Source organism: Eptatretus burgeri, chromosome 9 (assembly GCF_056783735.1).
Source record: "Eptatretus burgeri isolate ZD-2024b chromosome 9, Ebu_testis_v1, whole genome shotgun sequence".
Taxonomy (NCBI): Eukaryota; Metazoa; Chordata; class Myxini; order Myxiniformes; family Myxinidae; genus Eptatretus; species Eptatretus burgeri.
Window position 1 is genome coordinate 8,205,929 of NC_140969.1, and position 17,754 is coordinate 8,223,682.

Genomic DNA, 17,754 nt, shown 5'->3' on the forward strand with positions numbered 1-17,754 from the left:
TGATTTTGGTAGTTTTACCAGAAGGGGGTTGCTGGCGAACCTTCAGCGCCCTGCAGAAATATCAGGGGACATATCTCAGACAGAGCAGGGGGGTGAGGGGGGGCGTGACTGGAGAGGAGACAGTATAAGATAGAAAGACCATTGACCTGCCTGTGGTGATAGAATGAGACACCCAAAGATTCAGCCTCATCGCGGGAGATACCAATAGTCCTAAATGGCTTGGTTTCCACAGCGTGAAGCCGAGAAAGGTGAGAGGCGGGAGCACCAGCCTAGAGGGGAGAGCAGTACTCCATCAGACTGTGGACGAAAGCTTTGTATGTGGTCAGGAGCTCAGGTGTGCCAAGGAAGGACTTTGCATGACGGAGGATTCCCAGTCAGTAACTGGCCTTGGAGGCCAGGTTGGAAATGAGGCTTTCCAAGGAAAGATCGTGGCAGACAGTGAGACCCAGAAGCTTGAATGAAAGTACTTATTCAAGTGTATTGTTGAGAAAGTAGTTGGGGGGGGAGTTTCCCAGCGGTCCTTTCGGAGAGACAAAGGAAGAGTGTGACATTTGTCAGGATTGAAAGACATGTTCCACGTGTTTGGCCAGCTTGTGATTTTATCCAGATCTGCAGAGAGCAAAGAAGTTGCTGCTTGCTGATCTGAGGGATGACAGATTGTACGGCAGAGGGTAGAGTCATCAGCAAAGAGATAAAGAGGATTTTCCAGAGAGTCGGAGAGATCATTGATGAAAACCAGAAAACGAACAGGACGCTGCCTTGTGGAACTCCAGTCTGGACAGGAAGAGGGGATTTAAGAACTTAATTTTGGGCCACACGTTGGCCTAGTTTTAAGTAATTCGATTAACAAAATATTTTGTTAATAATATTTTTACTCTTCGTATTTTATTTCACTAATTCTATTTGGTGTCGTTTTATGATCTCAAAACTTGTTTTAATCTAATAACTGCAGCTCCCTGTGTGAGCATTCCTCTAACTAGCTGTTTTAATCTCCTGATAAGTTCATTGCTGTGTGTGGTTGGTCTCATTGTCCTAATTATTAACTCCACCACTGAAGGTGGAAGGAGGTTACGTTTTCACCCGTCTGTCTGCCTGCCTGTCTGTTTGTGTACAGGATATCTCAAATGTTATTGACTGATCCGGATGAAATTTTCTCGACAGATTCAGTGTGTGACAAGGACGAACTGATTAGATTTTAGGGAAGATCCGGATCCCAATCCAACTCCTTAAATTTTTTCAGTGATTCTTCGCCATTGAGAGATGGGACGAAAAATGATACAAAGCACGATATTATATAAATGTATTGGGCCTGATATGTTCTCCTGGATCAGGCAATGTGTGGCGGAGGTGTGCTCTGCATCGAGTGCCCTTCGAGTTTCACCTGCAACCGTACGAAATAGCTTCTTATGAATATTGCTGTTGAAGAAAAGCATTCGTACAACGTGGAATGGAAAGCATCTCGTTTATCAAACAATTTGGTGTGAAATTTATTATTATTGATGTCGATTTGTAATTCTAAAAAAGAAACTAAAGTGCGAGTTTGGTTTTCCTTTTTTATTTGAGTTATTTTGGATACATATCATCATGAAGCTGATCAAATACAAACACATATTTGATTTTGAGGAAATCATCAATGAATCTAAAGATGTTTCCACACCTTCATGCATTTTTCGTTTATTCCTGCACATGTTCTGGACACAATCAGACCCGTACATGTGCAGGAATAGATATGCAAAGAAGGGGACCGGATCTGAACCCATGGGTATCCCCACTGTCTGCTGGAGTTTCTTGTTGCAAAACGTAAAGAAACACACACACACGTTAATAGGGGTAATGGTGGGGGATGACATCTTGAAGTCCTGCACGGAAGAGGGATAGCACAGCTTCTGAAAGGCATTCCACATACAGAAGAAGTGAGAAAGATTAGAGTGGAGGTGTGCAGTCAGCTTGAAGTTCAGGAGTTTATCCAGGAGGGGTTACAAGAAGAATGCACATACTGGAGTTGCTCGGAAGGGTTAGAGGGCTGGGAGAGCAGAGCGAAGTAGGCCAGAGGAGAGGCGGTGAAAAACTGAGGCCACTGACCTGCCTAAGATGTGAGAGCAGTAGGCCTTCTGCTTTGCCATCAGCATTAAGAGATTCTACAAAACCTAGATGAAATAGATATGATGCTGGAGTGCCAGATAAAAGGGGAAGCAGCACTACATTGAGCCATGGACAAGGCCTTTCAGATAGGCTTTAACCCCTCAGCTCGTAACAGGGAAGGGCGGGGAGTAGGGGTGTCGCAATTCGTGATATTTAGAAGTCTTCTTATTTACATTTCTCAATGATGTCCCACTGAGAATGAAATGGGTGAGTGCACTTTCTATCAGCAAATTCAGACTTGCAAAAGCCACTTCCTTTTCAATCACCTGCCACAAACATTGTCATAACATTTATTAGCAAAGTTGTAAATTTTTCAATTAAGGCTTTACATAAAATCTTGAAACTAAGCCTGGTGTTGGCGCAGTGGTTAGGGCAGCGGCTTGGGATCCAAAAGGTCCCGAGTTCAAGCCCCGTTGGGCCACTGAATTAATACACCAGGGGGTTGACTCAGCCTGTCATCCTTCCGAGGTCGGTGAAATGAGTACCAGTGCACTGGGCCGGTGTATACCCCGGTTAAAATAGGTGTACCATATCCCTGTGTCGTAAGAGGTGACCAGGGTTGCGTAAGGAAGGGCATCCGGCGTAAAACATGTGCCAAATCACTATGCGGATCATACGGATGATCCGCTGTGGCGACCCCGAATGGGAGCAGCCGAAAGAAGAAGAAGATAAAATCTTGAAACTCTTGTCAGTTTTATCATGTTACCGGCACGTCCATTGCACAGTGTTGTCATCTTCACTTTTGGCGAGTTTTGGTCTTCTTCCTCGAATACTTCCATTATTAAGTGTCTGTTTCACTTACCTTCTTCAGGAAGCCTGGTGTTGGCTTAACGGTGAGGGTGACTAGCTTAAGATATTATGGTGTTGAGTTCAAGCCAACACCAGGCAGGTTGACTCTACCTGTCATCCATCCGAGGTCAGCAAAATGAGTACCAGTGGACTGGGATAGGGGCACAGCATCAGCAGCACAACTAAGCAGCCACAGGCTGTATCCGAATAAATAAAACCTTCAGTGTAAAATGAATTTTCGTACTGTTAAAAAAATAAGTTTTACTTTTGTGGAATTCGCCTTTTTAATTGAGGTTTTTTTTTTTTTTTTTTTCCTCGGTGTTCCCACGATTCCTGTATCTTATGGTCCTCGTCATTTACTGCCCTTGTGACAATGTATTGGTTTCATTGAAATGTTTTGTTTGGGTAGGGATAATTAAATTAGGTACTGAGTATTTACTTACTCATTGACTTGTTTTTTTTAATTGTCTTTCACGTGCCCCCAGGAAGCTGCACAAGGTGGAGAAAGGCATCTGTCTATATACAATCAATGTGCAATGCATGCTGTCGTGGCATCTTTTCTCAACCTACTCAGTCAGTGCATGAGTGTGACACCCTTCCAGCAGCATGTGAACAAGGTGAGTCTGGAATGTGTGGAGTTCTCACCGTGCTTATGCTTGGTCTCACAGTTGCCCGTACTGGTGAAGCAAAGGTTTTCCTTAACATTTTCCTGCAAAGCAATTTTTTTTCAAGTGATTTCTCCCAAATCATGTGATCATCATTGGAATTGTGCAGATGTACATACGCTTGTGTTTCCCAGCTCATAGGGACGATATCGGCAATTTCTCTGGAATTATAATAGTATAACTGATATTAACCGGCACTGCTTTCCTTTACAAGGTGATTGAAACCAGGGCGTCAGATGCTCCATTTCTGCTTCCAGAGGAAGTGTTTCGAGATGAACCTCGGTACGTTTCCTTGTAAGCGTCGACCAGTTTTGGACGTATATTTTTACTTGTTAACTTGCTTGCAAAGAAGTGGACAATAAACGAAGAAGTAGTACTTTTTAATTGTTTTGTATCCTTGACAGTTTTGAAGGAAAAGCGAACAAGTTCTGTGCGAAAGGTTTCTCGGTTCGAATAAAGGGAGCTTCACTCAATGAAATGCATCACCAAGTTGACTAAATGTAAACACCAAGACAAGTCGTTATGAATCGATTATTTTAACTTAAGACTTTATCTTTCTTTGATCAAAAATGCATGAACTCCAAAAAAGCAAAATGAGATTCAATATATATTGTTGCATTGACCGCCACGCCAAAGGGTCCTTAAACCACCCCCACATCCCTCCCACGAATGGCCAAAAGGATCTTTACACATGAAGCTGCGAGTGAACAGTGTTCATGCACCTATCCATGCTCTAATAACGGGACGGCTCTGTCAGAAGTTAATGTTCCTCAAATAACTGGCTAAACATACTCTGAAACTGGCAGTTGCTTGTGTGGAAAGATAGGGGGAGGGAAGACGTTTCTTATAATATATGGATTCATTTTAAAAAGAATATGGGGGATGAGGAAAGACATGATCCTATAAATAAATGCAGCATATCTGGTGGTCGACAGATACAAACAGGGCAGTTGAAAGCATGCAACCTTGTATCCAAGATAACTATACCCCACTAATGGTGTCAAAATACCAGACTCAAACAGGAAAAACATGTGGCAGGCAAGGACGAAGCAGTGTGACCACTCCTTGGCTTTTTCACAAGATCTTGGCTATTCGTTGTTCACCTTGGCGTCTTGGTTTTCTATAGGTTTTCTTGGCGTATAGGTTTTCTATTGTCATTGCTTTTCCCTGACCTTGTGAATTCTTGGCTTTTTTCATTGGCTCACCTTGGCATTTATGAAAATGAGGAGTGGTCACACTGGGACGAAGGCAATGAGATGCAATGGTGGGGACACTGTGTCCTTGGTCTCTCAAACCATCCATGTCTCATCAGGACAGAGAGATATAGAGATAGAGATTATATATATATATATATATATATATATATATATATATATATATATATATATATATATATATATATATATATATATATATATATATATATATATATATATATATATATATATATCTTGTCTTGAACCAGAAGCTCCCTCCTCAATCTGTTGGAAGCTCCTTGTCTCCAACCTCTATTTCTAACAAGAAGCTCTTTCTCCTGCACGCATGTGCACATGAGCAGCTTTTTTAACCACTTTGGGCCCACCTTCCTACATCGTGGGACACTTTCATTGACCTCCTGCTACCAGTGGGTGGTGCTGCCCTTTAGGCCATCTCACCCCTTTCCAAGGTTCTACAACTGGCTCCTCTGACCTGGCCTGCAGTTCTTTGGGACAAACGGCCCGTAATAATGTCCATACGTGCCTTTCTATTAAGTGTCATCAAGTCCTTCACCTGGCCCTGCCTGTACAGGAGGTTTCACATGACATAACTGACCCCATACTGCTGCATGATGGACAGTCACTGCTCCCTCAGTGCACGTTTTACAATATGACTTACCTCTGACATCTCTATTACAAGCATAAATCTAAGCAACTTGAGCACACGGACCAAGCTATTCCAAGGACACTGTATGGATGGCCCTCCGTGTGTGTGTGTGTGTGTGTGTGTGTGTGTGTGTGTGTGTGTGTGTGTGTGTGTGTGTGTGTGTGTGTGTGTGTGTGTGTGTGTGTGTGTGTACATATACATATGTATGTATATATATATATATATATATATATATATATGTATATATATATATGTATATATATATATATATATATATATATATATATATATATATATATATATATATATGCAGCTATGTGTCTGCAGCCTCAATTGGGGGTGTGGTTGGGTGGGGTGGGGGCATAAATTCTCAATGTAAATGTGTACCGTGTAGCACCACCTCACGGTGGTGACGGAGGGTATTACAATTTCCTTTTTTACCTGGGCAATGTTGAGGGAACATCACTCTTTACACAGGTAAATTTGTCCTCTTCCCTTTGCTCCCCAATCCCCCAAAAATGGAGGTGCCTGTCAAAGCCTGTCATCATGTGTGAGAAATTTCTAGCAGGAAGGGACACCAGTACCAAATGTCAGGTCAGATATGGGAGCATGTACCGGAGGAGCGAATCGCTACGTCCACTTTCCGCCGGTACTCCAGGGGCCTCCGTCTGGCCATCTAATCCTCCAGGCAGATGACTGGCCCATCCCCATCTCAGATGTCGATCAACCTGCAACCATGAGGCACTTGGTCGGCCCAATGGCCTCCTCCACTCATGAGGCTCCCTCACTGAGAGAATCTGGTGAGCAGGATCAGCATCAGGAATACAAGCCACATCTCCATACACCCGCAGCTGACGCTCATGGACTATGCAAGTAACAAATCTCATTTGAGTCTCTCTGAGCAACCGCTTTTTGGACACAAAGTCCGACCAGTGATAGCCAAGGATTCTCTGAAGATGCCTGGTACCAAAGGAATGAAGTCTCCATCTCAGATCCCTGGTCAGAGTCCAAGTCTCACATCTGTAGAGCAAGACTGGAAGCACCAAGGCTCTTTCTCCATGATGGACAGTCTTTCTCCACAAAGATGACTTTCTCCATGATGGAAAGTACCTGAAGACTTGGACTTTCATCCTCCTGCACAGGTACCGACAGCGCCACACCCCATGATCCAGTGAATCCATGACTCTCCAGGTCAAACTCAGACATCTATTGACCTTTGGCTCACAGTCAGCAGAGACATGAATATCACTGCCAAGGTAAGTGAATCTCTCCATGACCTCAACATCCTCACCACAAACGGGTACAGACAAGATAGCAGCATCCAAGATGTCATTGAAAGCCTGCACCATAGTTTTGACCCAGGAAACCAATAATCCCAGCGGTTCAGACTCTTCATTCAGCACCTCGAGGGGCCCCAAAAGGGTATCCAGAGTCTCCACAAAGATGACTGAATCGTCTGTGAAATCAAGATCAGAGATCTTGACGTTCCCAAACGATGCACTGCAGCTTGATCTATCTGACATCCTCCCCAGAATCCAGTCCATACAAGCACTGAAATGTGTGGGGGCCAGTACACACCCCGTCGAACTTTAGTAACAACTGGAAATAAAACGGAGATGGTATCACCACATCTCACAGCACTCTTAGTCCCAAAGTATAGTTCATACATCAGATTAATCAGTTTTGGTGGCACCCCATGAAGTCCAAGAATCCTCCAGAGGGAATCCCAATTTACTGAATCAAATGCTTTGCAAAGATCAACATGGGCTGCAAGCAGCCCCTGCCAAAACACTTGTCTGCATTCGGTGAGGACCTGAAGGGCAAGGATTCGGTCAATCATTGACCTCTTTGGTGTAAAGCCTGACTGCTCTGGGTGCTGGCGCTCCAGCAGATGGTGGAAAACCCGATCAAGAATTATCCGAGCAAAGACCTTGCCCAGCACTGAGAGCACTGTCATCCCTCGGTAGTTGTTGCAGTCTTGGCGATCACCCTTTCCTTTCCAGAGAGGGACAACAACGCCCCTCTTCCAGTCAGTTGGGATGATGCCTGTGTTCCAGGCAGAGCACAAAACTGCATGCAATGACATGAGTACAGCATTTCCACCCGCCTTGAGAAGTTCAGCATGGATGCCACAGATCCCTGGAGCTTAACCCCATTTCAACCGGTTCACCGCAGCCTGTATTTCCACAAACGAAGGTGGATCACAGTTGATTGGAATGTCAGCAATAGAGATAGTAACACTCCTGACATCCAACTCAACAGCTGATGGATCAGCCTGGTGCAGCCACTCAAAGTAACTGGGCCAGCGGGCCTTCACTTTGGACTCCTCTGTCAAGTGCTCACCACCCTCTGCTCTAACTACAGTACACCGAGGGATGGGCTTGGAGGAACTCAATGTGCGAATTCCCCTGTAAGCAGGACGAGAATCACTTTACCACATGTGATGCTCTACCCCAGTGGTTCCCAACATGTGGTATGCGAGGGCTTTCCAGGTGGTTCACGAGCACTTTCGGGCTCAACCTTTAAAAAAAAAAACTGCTGTCAACTACTTGTCTACGTTCGCTTCACACAGAATAATACTGTGAAGACTGAGCTTCTGCTGAGCCAGGAGCTATCCAGCACAACGAAAGGAAAGGATGTCTTCAACCTTTTGGATAATTTCTTCAGGCATAATGAACTGGATTGGGGAAAGTTGGTCAGATGCACGACAGATGGGGCTCCGTCTATGCTCGGTCGAAAGTCAGGGTTTCAAGCCCATGTGAAAGCTGTGTCACCAAACGCCACCGGTGTCCATTGTTTCATTCACAGATTCACCCTTCGCACTAAGGTACTCCCTCCAAATTTGTTATCATGCTTGAACTGATTAATCGAAATAGTTAATGTCGTCAAAACATCCGCCCTGAATACTCGGCTGTTCAAACTTCTCTGTGAAGATCTCAGCTCCGACCACACCTGTCTCCTCTACCACACAGAGGTTCGCTGGTTCTCCCGGGGGAATACGACGAGGCGTCTCTGAACTGAGGGATGAACTCCTCGTATTCTTCACGGAGAAAGAACACGATTTTCAAAAAGATCTGGAGGACGAGGAGTTTATCTCAAGGTTGACCTCCCTGTCGGACATTTTTGGGGTCTTCAACCACTTAAACCTGTCGTTCCAAGGGCCCAACTGCACTGTCAGATTTCATCTCGAAGCTGGGAGCGTTTGTCCGGAAGTTGGACCTCTGGATCAAGAACGTGGAGAGCAAACGCTACGGAATGTTCGAACTCCCGACGACCCTTGAAAGCGAGCCCAATGATGAATTTTCCCAAGAAATCGTCCTTCACCTCTCACTGCTCAAGACTGAGTTGATGCATTACATGTTGTGTAATGACTTCCCAGACATTACGTGTGTAACTTCCCAGACATTACATGTTGTGCCTACATCACCAATCCGTTTTCCGTTGAACCAGGCGATCTGCCTGTCCGGACCGGGGAACAAGAGGAGCTCATAGATATCCAGGCTGATGAGACAGCAAAGACGAAGCACAAGGAATGCTCTCCTATGAACTTCTGGGTGACCATGGCGTCCTCGTACCCGACACTAGCCCGTCACGCTGTTCCCCAGCTACTGATTTTTCCCCTCTACGTGGGAGTGCGAGCAGGGGTTCTCAGCCATGATGACCATCAAGTCAAAGAGCCGGAACCATCTTGCTGCACCCAGGCATGATTTCCGATGTGCTGTGAGCAAAGTTATGCCCCGCATCGACCAGCTGGTGGAGAAGAAACAGATGCAGCCCTCGCATTAAATTTTGTTCTTTGTTGATAGTTAGTTCATTAATTGTGTGTTCTACTTATGAATAAATTGATATCTTATCGAATTGAGTTTTTCTGCAACTAGGTGTTATGCGGCGACGGTATGGGACCTCCAAGTGGTACTCGATCCGAAAAAGTTGGGAACCCTCAGATTCCTCGCACATTGGCCTCCTTGAACACCCTCAGCGCACGTACAGTTTTGCGCCTCAGCTCCCTGAACAGCTCAGCTCTGCCATTCAGCCTGGCCCTGCGACTCTGGTCAATGGTATCCAGTGTCCCTTGAGAGATAAAATTATTCTTCGCCTGACAGTGAGTTCCAAGACATCCAATGGCAACATCAAGGATGGTAGTCTTGAAGGCACTCCACAACTCTTCAGGATTCCCCAAAGCACTCAGATCCCCAAATCCCCACTCAGTCTGTTCGCAAACTCCACAGCTACCCTCTCATCCTTGAGCTTGCCAACATCCAGTCTAGACTGGGATAGTACCATTCTTCTGGATTTAAGCTGCATTTTCAAAGTGGCGACCACAATCCTGTGGTTGGTATTGAGGAACTCAGCACTCCGGTAGACCCTACAGTTCTGGATTATCCTCCAGCGACCATCAAACGAGCACATGGTCAATCTCCTTTGCCACACCACCAACATTGGGATACCAAGTCCAGTGATGAGTCTGTGGGTGCTGAAACTATGAACCAGTCACCCTCAGTCCATGACTTCTGGCAAAGTCAAGGAACTTAGTGCTATTCTGGTTCACAGTTCCAGACCCATGGGGACCAACACATGTCTCATAACCATCCCTATCAGTTCCAGTTGATTCATTGAAATCCCCCAAATCTAGAAGAGTATCTCGCCTGGGGCACTGATCAACCACATACTCGAGCGCGGCATAGAATTCTTCCTTCATGGTGAGATCACTCGCCTGAGTCGGAGCATATACAGGGACCAGGGAAACTACACCCAAGGTGTGACAAATCCTTTGTCTCATAATACGTTCGTTGACCAGCGTTACCTCAATTATAATTGGAGTCGGCTTTTTGGACACAGCTACAGTACTTGGGCATGGTAACCATCAGAAGGACCAGACCAATAGTAGGTGTATCCATCCGCCACCCTGACGCACTACCGCAATCTGACCTGGGAAGGCTACCCCGTGGTTTTCCTCCTATCATCAAAGATTGGGGGTCCTGAAGGCTTTGCCCCAATCCCATCATCTGGTGAGCTGCCCTGCGAAGGGCAGCTGCACAGGAGGTACTCCCACTGAGTGGGTTTTCAGATTTTGTTGCGTTTTTGTGTTTTGTGGAGTGAAGGGTTTTACGGTTGCCGGAGTGTAAATCCTGCCACCAACCTCCTCAAGAAAAGTAACCCAACTGCAGGACGACATCCGCAGACACAGTTGGACACTAGATATGAATGGCCGTTGTTTTACAAGGAGCTCCTCTGCCCTTTGGTTCAACATTTTATTGAGTACTAAATGGCTCAACATTTTGGCCAGCAACACAGGGTTAACAGTGTCTCCACCAGCCTTTGTCGAGAGCAAATTCCCTGTTTATATCGTCCCAGATATACCCGAGGTGGAGGGAGTGGGTCTGACCAGTCGACCAATCACAAAGCTGTTTTTGCAAGACCTCGTGATATTATGCCAATTCTACCATCAGCCAATGAAAAGCTTGTGTTGTAACTGCTTCGCATCTGTTAAAGAGGTTAATTAATGTTGCATTATGTATTCCTCGCTGTCTGTGGTGTTTTAATGATCCAAGAAAGACCATCATGTGTCTGTCTTTGTCCTCCATCCCCCATCTGAGCATCTGTAATGTTTATTCCTTTATTTGTATGCAGTATGTGGCCGTTTGGCTGCATCACTTTCTGTGGGTGCAACTGTGTCACTGATGAAGTGCCCCCGCTACCAGTAACCTGGTACTCATTTTGCCGAGCTCTGAAGGAAAACGGGCTGAAACAACCCTACCTGTGTTAATTTAATGGCATTGACGGGTTTGAACTCAAGACCCCAAGATCTTAGGCCAGTCACCTTCATCGTTAAGCCAACACCACGCTTCATCTATGCCTGTGCTGAGGCTACAGTCTGCTTTGTCAGAGGCAAACTTGTTTGTCCAGTGTGCCATGCTTCCAAAATTTACCAACTGATGTGGTTTGGAGATGCAGACAGAATGTTCACATTTTCCCAGAGGGGAATTTCGCCAACTTTTACCCATGCTTGGCAACAGCCGGCCTTTCCGGGTAGTTGTATTCAAAGGCCTTGTGGTGTTCTTTGCACTGGCCCAAAGTCCTTCCAGTGGTGTCTGAAAATCTATTGTCTTGGACAGAGAAAATTGATATCACTGTAATGCTGCCCATCAGTAATCCTACATTTAGATCGTATGGAAAAGTATTTTGATAAAACTCTTAGTGCTAACCTCAGTTGAGATGCAGCTTACTTTACAGAAGGAGGGACATGTGACTCGAGAACAGTACCAACATGATAGGTTGAATACGGTGGTGTTGTCTTTGCCAGCCATTGCACGATGGGAAAAGACTGAGACAAATGACTTTGCATTTCCTAATTTTTCACCCTCAAAGTCCCTACCACTACTGAAGTCTTGGAAAATCCTTGACATGTTTGTGAAAAGAACACGATGCCAGTAGTTCACCCTCCCCTGGTTTTGTCGCCAATTGCATGTACCGCTGTCAATGGTACTTTATTCGAGGGATGTGGAGCAATGATATCCTTGCATCACTGGCACTAAGCTTGTTCTGAACTGTCTGGGTCACAATTATATGATTGATAGCTCTTTTTAGGTCATCCATGCTGGAGAGATCGTGCTGTTGATATGCAGTTCCTTCTGGTAAGGCTAATTTTAGATAATGAGCCTCACACTCAGATGACCTGAACAAGGTCTCTCCGTAAACTGTCTCGTCTGAGGGTACCTCGTCTGCACCATAGAAATGAAACAGTGATGACCATTTGCACCGGGAAGCAACAACTGTCCAAGTCGTCTCACGTTGATCCATCCCAATGGCGTGACCAAAAGCATTTGTTGTTAATTGGCATTCACCATTTCCAAACGGAATTAATACCGTATGTGTGTGGCCAATTTGTTGAGGGTATTGACATGGGTCGTGTGCAGACAACATTTGCACTCGACTTTTCCAGGATCACTCGTTTCAGGTGCGGATCATCGGAACATTACCTGTTGCTCGTTCAATTTCCCGATTGGGTTTCTTTCCTCGATTGCCGTGGTTTTGCATAAACCTGATCGAGTAATTCCTCAACCGTGAATCCATTGTTTATTCCAGCTTAAAGGATGTTGTTTCATGTTTGGTGAACAGTCGACATTATAATGAAAATGATATTTTGAAATTACACTATGATGATGGTTTTTGTTGTTACTTTATTGTACTCTAATTTGTCAATTTCATCCCAGATCCTTGATTACATTTTCCCAATATCTCATTCCTGATTGTCATCCATTAAAGTTGCAAGGTGTATCCCTGCCGTAAGAGCAGAGTTGACACGCCATTGTACGACACATCTTGGGTTATCTCAACAACCTAGGCTGTCTCTATCTTAGTCTGTGAAGCAAGGCTGTAACAAGTTTGTAAACAACAAGCTCTGTTATAAAGCAAAGTCATCTAGTGTGACATTCCAGCAAGGATGTGAAATGTTCATAGTTATACTCCATTTCCATCCACCATATTTGCACAAGGGCTGAGATGCAAGCAAAGAATGTTGTCTGTACCAATGATTATTGATGTAAATATTTCGGCAAGATCTATTAACTGATCAGGAACTGACGGTTGACTCTTCACTGATAAAATGTTGATGACTTAAAACCTCATCTTAAAATATATCTCAGAACTTGTTTTTCTTATTCTTCTGTCCTTGTGAATGAGCAGGCTACCAAGGAAGTTACCGAGGGAATGCAAAGCCCTTTTGTTCTTGCCCAGTGTCATTGCCGAAACCCTGCAGAGCTGTGCTTACAACGGCGAGCGCATCAGCGTGCCTTATGAGCCAATGACTGACGGTATGCTAATAATGAACTTTTGAAGGAGTAAACGTAAAGTTATTCACCTGAAATTATCGTAGATCATATTTAGATTAAACTGAAATAATCTTTTTATGCCTCTGCTCACAAAGTCGCCGGTGGCATTATGTTTTTGGGTTGTCCTTGCGTACGTACATCCGTCCGTCTGTGCTAATTTTCTCTGTTTTCTCTGCAACTGCTTATCCGATTGACACAAAATGTTCACCATAGGTGCGAGTACTCATGTAGTCTGGTGTTGGCGCAGTGGTTAGGGCAGCGGCTTGGGATCCAAAAGGCCCTGAGTTCAAGCCCCGTTGGGCCACTGAATTAATACACCAGGGGGTTGACTCAGCCTGTCATCCTTCCGAGGTCGGCGAAATGAGTACCAGTGTACTGGGCCGGTGTATACCCCGGTTAAAATAGGTGTACCATATCCCTGTGTCGTAAGAGGCGATCAGGGTTGCGTCAGGAAGGGCATCCGGCGTAAAACATGTGCCAAATCACTATGCGGATCATACGGATGATCCGCTGTGGCGACCCCTAATGGGAGCAGCCGAAAGAAGAAGAAGAAGAAGAGGTGCGAGTACTCATGTAGATTGTTTTAATGACAATTTTGACGTCACAGGTCTTGTGGTGTGGCAGCCACGTTGGAAAAAAGGAAAACCTTTGGCCTCTGTATCTCCGAAACCGCTCCGTGGAAAAAATGGAAACTTGGCACATGTGAAGCACTCCCCATGGGAAATGTGATTTTTTTTAATCTCATCGACGGCTTCGTTATGACGTCATAATTGCATACTTTGAATGCTTTGTCCGATCCATATGAAACTTTTTGATGGTCATTTCCGGGCTAAATTGTATGGAGGGGGGCGATTGGGGGGGGGGGTGGGGATTTGATGTCATCAATAATGTGGTTCAGCAACCACATTGTTTTTAACATGAAAACCTTCAAAAATCTTCTTCTCTGAAACAGCTGAACAGATTGAGGCAAAACTTTACAGATATGATCGATCGCCTGTCCATGAGGAGCAAAAATTTCTCCAAATATGATGCCATAGGTCACATGGTTGGCAGCTACACTACAGGTCAAAAGTTTTTTTCGAACAACCCCATTTTTCCAGTTTTTACTGAAATTTAAGCAGTTTAATGTTTCAATGTACTCTGAAATTAAAACAGAGAACAAATAAACAATTGCAGATAAAAAAGAAATCATGGAATCATTTTGTTGAACAAAATTTAATCTAAATTTTTGACTCATCAAAGTGGCCACTTTTGCAGATATAACAGCCGAACATACTTGTGGCATTCTTTCAACAATGGAAATCAAATATTGTTCGGAAAGTTCTTCCCAACACTGTTGCAGAAGCTCCCACAAATGTGTTGCACTTGTAGGTTGCTTTGCTTTCACCCTTCTGTCCAGTTCATCCCAAACCAGGGGGGGGGCATGAGACGAGGGGCAGGAGAGGGAAGGACAAAACGGTGGGGAACAAAGACATTAGGAGATCTGTGGAAGGGAGAGGGATTGGGTGGGGAACATAGGGAATACAAGATGAACATTGCAGGGACTTTCAGGGCCCTGTCACACCTTGACGGTTTAGCCAGCGTATGGCAACGTATCAAAATGTATGTAAAACGCTGGCGTACGCTGAACTATTTTTTTTCTTCAGTTTTGGGCGTATTCATAACGAGTTGGACGTATGCATAATGTATTAGTAACGTACACAGAACATTTCGATAACTTATAGATAACTTATACCAACGAATGCTTAGCGTGTTGGTGGCGTTCACAACTTATGCCCAACGATAGCTAGTCTAACTTGTGCATAGCGCGCGGCAGCGTATCGCTAACGATCACGTGGCGTAGCTTATTAAAAGGCTGCTGCTCGACGATTCAAATCATAACCGCACTAGGCATCGAAGTATCAACATCACCGTCATGCCCTGTCACACCTTGATGTTTTAGCCAGCGTATGCTGACGTATGAAAAATTGGCCGAATATGCTGGCACACGTCGAATACGTTATGGGTAAAGGCCCAGTCACACCTTGACGTTTTAGCCAGCTTATGCCGATTTTTTTTTGAAAATTTGTCTAAAACGCTGGTACACGTCGAATACGTTATGGGTAAGTTTTGATAACATTGAGAGCACGCTGAAAAACACTGCCATACGTCGTTGTACGCTGGCTTTAAACGTTGTACTTTTCGGTTGTCCTCAAATTTTCCATGCTTGAAATTTTAAGACATGCCAGCGTATGACTCACACGTTCCGCTACGCTGGCCATAAGTTGTAGGCACGTCACGCGATTGTTGACACACGTTACTTGTAAGTTACTCATAAGTCGAAACACGTCGAGGTAATGTTTAGCGTACCCAAAACTTATTTCTAACCTATGAGTAACGTGTTGTACTCGCGTTACGCGATCGGTGACACACATCGACACACGTTACTTGTAAGGTGCTCATAAGTCGAAACTCATCAAGGTAATGGTTGGCGTCAGTGTTCCAGACTCCCTGGTTTTATTATTTTTATTTTTTTATTTTTTCTTCCTTCTTCGGTATGATGGTAATTTTGACACTTCGATTTCTAGTGCGGTTTTAATATAATATAATTAATAGGCTGCCGCTCAACGATTTAAATCATAACCGCACTGTACACTGAACACCGTCATACCGAAGAAAAAAAAAAACCAGGAGTCTGGAACACTGACGCTAACCATTACCTTGACGTGTTTCGATTTATGAGTACCTTTCAAGTAGCGTGTGTCGATGTGTGTCAACGATCGCATATCGTGCATACAACTTATTCCCATCACATGCGGAACGTGTGTTATACGGCAAGTACGTCGTAAAATTTTCAACATGTTTAAAATTACAAGACGTACTCCACTTACTACGACGTATGATAGCGTACTTTAGCATTGTATTCACGCATACCAAACTTACCCATACCATATTCGACGTGCGCCAACGTTTTAGACGCATTTTTCAGAGGTCGGCATATGCTGGCAAGTTCGCCAAGGTGTGACTGCGATGTTGACACTTCCATTTCTACGGCGGTTATGATTTGAATCGTTGTGCGGCAGCCTTTTCATAACCTACGCCACGTCATCGTCGGCGATGCGTGCACCGCGCTATGCATAAGTTAGACTATCGTTGGGCATAGGTTGTGAATGTCGACAACAGGTTCAGCATTCGTTGGTACAAGTTATCTATAACACAACGAAACGTTCTGTGCCCGATACTAATATGTTGCGCATAAGACCAAGTCGTTATGAATACGTCCGAATCTTTAAAAAAAAAACATCAAAAGTTCAACGTAAGCCAGCATTTTACATACATTTTAATACGTTGCCATTGCTGGCGAAAACGTCAAGGTGTGACTGGGCCTTAAGTTTTGTATACGTTAAGAGCACGCTGAAGCAAGCTGGCATATGTCGTAGTACGCCGAGCTCGTCGACAAATTTTAAGCATGCTCAAAATTTGTCGATGTATGCCAGCGTATGACGCACACGTTCCGCATACGCTGGCCATAAGTTGTAGTATAGGCACGTTATGCGATCGTTGACACATGTCGACACACATTACTTGTAAGTTACTAATAAGTCGAAACACGTCGAGGTAATGTTTAGCGTACCCGAAACTTATTTCTAACCTATGAGTAATGTGCTTTGAACCTATGTGTAACACATCTCCAACGTATATTGACGTATGCAGACGTATTTGATTGACGTCTTCCGGACACCCACAGAACTTACTGAACGTGTTTCTAATTTACAGCTACCGTATAATGGCGTATTGGCAGCGTTTAGGGGAATTGGTATATAAAAATGGGCTTCACAGGAGGAACCCGTCAGTGTTTCAGACTCCATGTTGAGTAGATGTCCATGTCAGTAGTATCAGTAGTAGTAGTAGTAGTAGTAGTAGTAGGTGAGCGTGTCAGCAGTAATAGTAGTGGTCGGTCCATGTCGGTAGTAGTAGGTGAGCGTGTCAGCAGTAATAGTAGTGGTCGGTCCATGTCGGTAGTAGTAGGTGAGCGTGATAGGGAGGGTGTGGGTGATGATGGATCCTCCTTGCATCCGCGTCCGCCTCCACGGCCACAGCCAGGAGACTTCTTTGCAGCATTCTTCGAAGTTTTCTTTGGCATTTTTTTTAATATGTTTTTCTACGCTGAATTATTGATGTTTTTTCAGTTTTGGGCATATTCATAACGAGTTGGATGTTTGCATAACGTATTAGCAACGTACACAACGTTTCGATAACTTAGAGATAGCTTATATCAACGAATGCTTTGAGTGTTATCGGCGTTCACAACCTATGCCCAACGATAGTCTAGCTTATGCATAGCGCGCGGCAGAGTATCGCTGACGATCCCGTGGCGTAGCCTATTAATAGGCGGCCGCTCAACGATTTAAATCATAACCGCACTAGAAATCGAAGTGTCAACATCACCGTCATGCCGAAGAAAAAAAAACAACAAAAAAAAC

The 17,754-nt window shown here is 44.5% G+C and overlaps 1 protein-coding gene across 4 annotated transcripts in view; it reads left to right on the top strand.

The window, feature by feature from the left end:
* The window catches only part of LOC147019488 (protein EFR3 homolog B-like), a 108,301-nt gene that overhangs the window by 80,456 nt on the left and 10,091 nt on the right, over nucleotides 1–17,754 (top strand). For all 4 annotated transcript variants that reach the window (XM_085894014.1, XM_085894013.1, XM_085894012.1 and 1 more), the window contains 3 exons: nucleotides 3,417–3,548; nucleotides 3,811–3,878; nucleotides 13,146–13,273. In XM_085894014.1, the coding sequence (XP_085750140.1) occupies nucleotides 3,417–3,548; nucleotides 3,811–3,878; nucleotides 13,146–13,273 (328 nt within the window). The remainder of the gene's footprint in view (nucleotides 1–3,416; nucleotides 3,549–3,810; nucleotides 3,879–13,145; nucleotides 13,274–17,754) is intronic.